Genomic DNA, 6493 nt, shown 5'->3' with positions numbered 1-6493 from the left:
CTGGCTGGGAGAGTTGTGGATCATGCGGACCCGATGGACCGGGCTGCTAGGTGTCCGCGCCAAGATGATCCCGCCGTAAACAGGCACAAAGCTAGCATCAGCGTTTTTGGCGCTTCGATCATCTGCAGATGGTCCTTTCCGTCAAGTTGAAGCACTACTGGAAATCAGTTTCCACTAATTAATTAAAATTAATTTAATGTCAAGAATTCCCGGTTAATTTCCACTTTAAATAATTGTTACGCGTCGGTCACTGTTGTAGCTGTTTAAATTTAATTTCGTAATTTCAATGTAGTGTAATTTTTAAATTTATTGTGGCCTGATTTGATATAAACCGGATTTCAGTTCGGTTGGAGCAACTCCACTGAGAAGCTCAGTGTTGTGATTGTTATTTAAGCTGCGGCGGCTGCGCATATGTACGGGATACGTATCACCTTCAAAGGTCACCGTCAAACAAATGCGAATGCTTAAGGCATAACTAACAGATCGAGTGCTCTGTGGAGTATCGAAACCCGTAAACAGGCACGGTTTTCCTACCCACCTACCGGCATCCACAAGAACTGTTGAATATCCAAACTCACTTTGGTTTTTATTTGTGAAATCGTACCTTTGTGATTTTTAAGAAGCATGGCGAAGGTCTTCTCTGTTGAACGACTATGGCGAGATCTTGCAGACGCGAGAAAACAGTAAACATAAGAATACAAAAAATTCTACGAAAAACAATCATTTTTTCTTAATGCTGGTGAGTTGGTCTAAATTTTCTCCCCGCCCTAGCCGTTATGGCTACGAAACTGCAATGATACAGAAACGTTCAGTGTCTTCAGAAAGCGGAACATTGCTGTTTAATACGCTGCATTGTACCGTTTGTTAACTCAATATCGACATCGAAGCAACCCACTCCCCGGTCAATATCGCTAATCATTACACTGCGTGTTATTCTTGGGGACAACCAGCAGCGTAATATTTTGCGCGATCCATTCGTGCAGGTAGTGGTGCGGCCGGAACCAGCACTGGTAGTCTCCGGCATCCGCCAGCGTGACGGCCCGAAAGAGGACGAAAGCGCGGGCCATCCGTCCGGGGCTGTTGAAGCGCCCGATGTAGTAGTTCGGTTCGACGGCACCCGGTCCTTGCAGGAGGGAGGGCGGGAACCCGTACGGCTTCTCCCAGGGAGCGTGGATAATGCGCCCCTGATGGACCCACATCAGGTGATTCCAGAAATTCCCGAGAATGCCTTCCGGGAGGGGCAGATACATGCTGCACTGCAGCGTCACCTCCGCGCCCTCGCTGACGGTCACCGAAGTTTCGTTCGTCGCGGCGAAGACCTCGCTGCGGCGCGTGACCAGCGGCAGCAGCAGGAAGCGCTGCAGGTACTCGCGTTCGGGCCGGCGGGCGGTGGGCGCGTACGGCGGGATGACGCAGTAGACGAGGCCGCCGGAGCGCAGGGTGACGTTGCGGACGACGAGGATGAGGGTGTCGTTGACGCGGGTGAAGTTGTAGGTCTGTCCCGTGGTGTCCCTCTCCCGCAGCGGTTGCGTGTGTCCATCGCGGAAGACGGTCCAGTGCTCGTGCAGCCAGGACACATCGTGCCAGTCAACGTCGGCGGGAACGCTGCAGTTGAACACCGCGTCCTCGCCCAGACGCGGTCGATACACCACGCTGCTCGCCAAGAATTTGCTCGGCGCCATTTGGGACAGCACGACGCGGTCGTCGTCGCGCTGCTGCAGCAGGGCCTCCGCCAACATGTCCTTCACTAAGGTAATCAATGAGTCAGTTGTCAATTTGGTACTTATTTCATTCGGAACACGTTCCTATATAAAAATCGGCATTCATAGTAGCTGTCTCTCGTTGCGTGCACAGCGTGAGATGACGCATGATTTCTGAAACCTCAATTTGTAGAGCTGAACAAATAAATTTCATAATTTCTAAAATTTGCTCAACAGGGTTTCGCTAAGGATGAAGCGTGTGCCATAGAGTAGTATAAGCTGTAAATTGTAGTTAAGAATCAAATTCAGAAGCAGAAGCTCTAAATTTATTTCACTTAGGTGGACACTCAAAGCAGGTCTCAATTAAAATTTAATCGCTAACTACAGAGTACTCTGTGCTCGTAGAAATCCGAAATAATCCTTTTTGTAGGAGAATGATTCGTCTTCGTTTTGATAACTCACTACGCAGCACTCACGGTTTACTGGCGCCGGCTTTGGTGCGAATGTAGGACATCCGGCAGTCAAGGGCAGAAGCAGCAGAAGGAGGAAACAACCACTGCCTGCTGGTTGCTTTTGCAGGGAGACGCTAAATGCTGTCCTCGGTCTGCACGCACACATCGTCCCTCGCTTGCAGCAGAATCGTGAAAAAATTATTACTTATCAGATTCTCAAGACCAAACTGCAGTGAAAAGAATATTCTTACTTACTACGAAAAGAAACTAACTTCTTCCCAGTAATATCAGACTATCAACATAACAAACTGTAAGCAAAGTGCAAAGTCAAACCCATCTGCATGTTTTGCTGGCTAAAGTTCGCAAACCCCTGGCGGGGCGAGCATAGCCATATGGGGTCCATGGAGCCGCCGCAAACGGAAACATTCTTGATATAGTCTGGTCGCTGTGCTTAAAATAAGATGGATGTTGGTGGATAATAAATAAGATAACTGTTATCTTATTTATTATCCACCGACAATCCAATAACATAAGACTTACGTTATCAGTGAATCTGTCCGACTCACAAGTCAGTGCGTAGGTTGTTCCGCACGTGAGCAGCTTAACAGCGCATTTCTGCAGCTTAACAACGCAGTACTACTGGTGACTGCGTTGTTAAGCTGCAAAAATGCCCGACTGCGGCTGTTGCACGAGACGGTGTCCATTCATTTCGGAAACCATACATTTCGGAAACCGTATATTTCGAAAGGCCCATAAATATCTACTTGAAACCAGTGTTGTTTTCTTATGTCTTCTATGTATTTCTTCTGCAATTTTATGTTGATGTTGTTTTTAGTCTTATGTTTTCTTTTAATTTATGATTGGTCATATTTTTTTGTAATGTTTTCGTTTTTATAATGGTACTAGTAGACCCCGCGCAAATTGCGCGGAGTAAATAATGCATTGGATAAATCACAACTCAGCGCAAAATTAAATCTCATAACTGCAGGTATGTAAATATATGTAAACTCATAACTGCAGGTTTCATGAACGAAGCGTAGCATTCTATATACACAAAATACACAATTATGTCCCTGCACACTGCACAGTTGATGTCACGTGATGATAATAACTACTGGAAAATTTGTCTGACTGTTTAATTGACTGCAGAATGGTCTAAAACCTGAAATGCAAAATTTTTAAAGTTATTTTTCTCCCAAAAACGGGTGACTTTTTTTGTTTCCGATCTGTTTATTTCCAGATCAGTCGCCATCAGTTAAATTTCGTGCAGCTGCTACATAGGGACCCTGTAATTTACAGTATTAAAACTTATTCTCCCCTCTTTTTCTTACCATTCTGAGCTTTTTCAACGTATCCGATAACAATTTACTTAAGCACTTTACATCCCAGATTGACCCCTAATGCACCACTGCACCTGCCCTTCAACAATCAGTACACTAACAGGTGATAAATTAAAACAGTAATAGTCACCTTTTTCACTATTACTTTGACCACAAAACAAACTTAAACCACTTTAATTAAATGAGGACAGAAGCATTTCGCTGTATTCCCTTCTCCGCTGATAGCTATTTCTAAAATCGAGGACTTGTGCAAAATTTCTTGCATATTTGCTGCATCGCGAGCGGAGCTCGCCTTCTGTGACAAACTAACGGAAGTTTTTAAATTTCCCAAACATTCTCTTGTTCTCAATAGTCGCTGGTCAGTAGTGAAGCATGCAGCTACCTTGCTCAAGGGATTTGGCCCGGTACATAGCACCAAATTCGTGTATCTGTGCGAAAACTTCCACTTTCGAGCACTCCCAAACCCATTTTTGCTTTGTTTTATGACATACTGCAGCCAGAGGATTTGTATACATTGGCGTGAAAACCGTTTGAGCGCGCAACACCTGGTTCGGGAGTTATGGCTGTATGAAAATTCCAAAAGTTTAAATGCATCCAGGTCTTTCAAAAGTCTCGTTAGCAACCGATCTTCTTCAAATTCTGCATGTAAACGCACATATGCATGAATATGGTTTTTACACGGAGGCACAGTTCTGGCACTGTTTTCACATTTTAAAATGAACTTAAAATTCACGAATTTAGTACTATGTACCGGGCCAAATACTTTAACTGCAATTCTCGTCTGATGACTGCCAAGCAGTCGCTAAAATGTGCAGCTGCCAGCTTGCTGCCCTTTAAATCAGCCCCAGACACGCAATTCCGCCCTTCTGGAACATAATTGTCCACAGAAAAAAAATTAAAAGTTTTTTTTTAAATGCGTCTGTAAATTTTTAACTTCAACAGCAAATCAGTACCAATGGCAACCACCCGTGGAAGCGTGGCTACTATAAACGGGTTAAACCACCGCAAACGACAGTTCCTTGAAAAAAGTTTTGAGCAGTTGCACGGCGGCTTCATACTCGAAGACTTTATAGGTCTTTTTTCTCAGTTCTTCTTTTTTCTTGAAGCTAACTATCCATGAAAAATTTATAAATTTATTCAAGACTATGGAATAATACATAGTCATGATTCAAAAACTTCAACGTTTTCCGCAGTCCTAGCAAAATTGGCCAACGCGTGAGGGCTATCGAAACAGTGGTGGTCGGTTTGGCAGTGGTGGATTCTTGACTTTTCCCATTAGCTTTCTATGTTAATGTTTTCTGAAGTTTTTTTTCAAATGTTTGATTTTCTTTAAAAACTGGCTTTTGCTGGCAAATCTGTACGTTAAGGGCTATCAAACGACCTATCGACGTCGGAGTTTGGTTGAGAGCAGCGCTAACGCATCGATGACACACACCGAATTTCGTTAAGGCTTATCCTTTTATTTATATAGATTTTCAAATTTCTTTTGTAATTTAATATTTTCTTAGGATTTCTCTGACTTTCTTAGTCTTATTTTTAACGAGTTGATAAGTGCTCATGAATGCAGGCATGAATTATAAAACCGAGCTAAAAAGCTAGGTTTTAGAACTCACCAACGTATTACCTATCTTACCAATGCGCGCGGCGTTATCACTGAATCTGTCCGACTCACAAATCAGTGTGTGAATTGTTGCGCACTTGAGCGTTTTGACCAGGACACAATCCGCATCTCCGAATCCCAGTACGTGGTTAAAAATGCAATAAATTCGGTAAAAAAAAAGAAAACACATAGAGAAAAGCGGATGTTCGTCGGCCAGGTGCGTCGCGACCGTAATCCCTGTTCCCTTGGGTGTCCATTTCAGATGTCTTCACTTTATAGATCCTGGAGGTGGCAGCTGCCGATCAGGGCAAAATTAAAGGCACATTTTCTTCGGGTCCAAATGTGTTTTGTCTCAAAATAAATTTCAAAATCGGTTTTATTGCGACATTCTATTTCTAGAAGGTGCAATTCAATCTATTTTGAGATTTGACTTCTTGGAGCAAAATTTGATCTGTAGATATGGACGACTTTGTACATGGTAAATTTTTCCGAGGCATGTGTGTTTGCTAGTATCCCCAGTATCCCGCTGTATCTAACCGTATCCTCTACTTATGCCTAACGTATCCTTACAGTTTTTCCCATGTTTTTCCTTGTTGCCGTATCCCACCTTATCTCTGCAGTATCCTTTACGTGTCCCAAGCGAAACTCGCTAAAAACCTAAGAAATCTAAAGAGAACCTAAGAGATCTAAGAAAACCTAACAAATTAACGGGGTACACAAAGGATACATGGAGGATACGCAAAGGATATTGTGAAGATACTGTGGGATGCGGTAGCTAAAAAGATAACCACATTAACAATATTTATATTTGCAATACGTGAATTATAGTGGTTTTTGAATGCGTATCACCTTGGAAAACCACAGTATCCTACCGTATCCCACAGTATCTTCGACCGAAGCGTAGCGGAGGTCCTCTATGTTCAGCGTTTATGAAAAAAGTGGTGTCCGTCGGTCACCGCCACCTAATGCACATATGCGCGGGTTCACTATCAAACGCACATATGCGCGCTGGCCGTATATACTCAAGCCGCAAGCAAACTATGGTGTCCGTCGGTCACCGCCACCTAATGCACATATTCTCGGGTTCGCTATCAAACGCACATATGCGCGCTGGCCGTATATACTCCAGCCGCAAGCAAACTATGGTGTCCGTCGGTCACCGCCACCTAATGCACATATTCTCGGGTTCGCTATCAAACGCACATATGCGCGCTGGCCGTATATACTCCAGCCGCAAGCAAACTACGGTGTCCGTCGGTCACCGCCTCCCAATGCACATATGCGCGGGTTCACTATCAAACCCACATATGTGCGCTGGCCGTATATACTCCAGCCGCAAGCAAACTGTGGTGTCCGTCGGTCACTGCCTCCCATTGCACATATGCGCGGGTTCACTATCAA

At 44.2% G+C, this 6493-nt stretch overlaps 1 protein-coding gene across 2 annotated transcripts; it reads right to left on the bottom strand.

The window, feature by feature from the left end:
- Positions 1 to 591: 591 nt before the first annotated feature.
- Positions 592 to 2558, bottom strand: LOC129602129 (uncharacterized). 2 transcript variants are annotated; one of them, XR_008692356.1, is made up of 3 exons: positions 2177 to 2558; positions 859 to 1747; positions 592 to 788 (listed from the first exon to the last, which is right to left on the bottom strand). XR_008692356.1 is itself a non-coding variant. In XM_055501101.1 (2 exons), the coding sequence occupies exons 1-2, from the start codon at positions 2316 to 2318 to the stop codon at positions 912 to 914; spliced, it is 978 nt and encodes a 325-aa protein (XP_055357076.1). In that variant the 5' UTR covers positions 2319 to 2558; the 3' UTR covers positions 592 to 911. The 2 variants fall into 2 exon arrangements, 1 of the variants encoding a protein (XP_055357076.1); XM_055501101.1 differs by having other exon boundaries at positions 592 to 1747.
- Between the last annotated feature and the right edge of the window lie 3935 nt (positions 2559 to 6493).

Source organism: Paramacrobiotus metropolitanus, unplaced genomic scaffold (assembly GCF_019649055.1).
Source record: "Paramacrobiotus metropolitanus isolate TYO unplaced genomic scaffold, Prichtersi_v1.0 Parri_scaffold0000336, whole genome shotgun sequence".
NCBI classification, from domain to species: Eukaryota; Metazoa; Tardigrada; class Eutardigrada; order Parachela; family Macrobiotidae; genus Paramacrobiotus; species Paramacrobiotus metropolitanus.
Note: the sequence above shows the minus strand (reverse complement) of the source record. Positions and strands in the feature narration are given on the sequence as shown.

Coding starts and splice junctions, on each gene's coding strand:
- LOC129602129 (XM_055501101.1), bottom strand. CDS start 2,318: ATGTGTGCGTGCAGACCGAGGACAGCATTTAGCGTCTCCCTGCAAAAG. Junction 1,748..2,176: donor AAAGCCGGCGCCAGTAAACC/GTGAGTGCTGCG, acceptor TGATTACCTTAG/TGAAGGACATGTTGGCGGAG.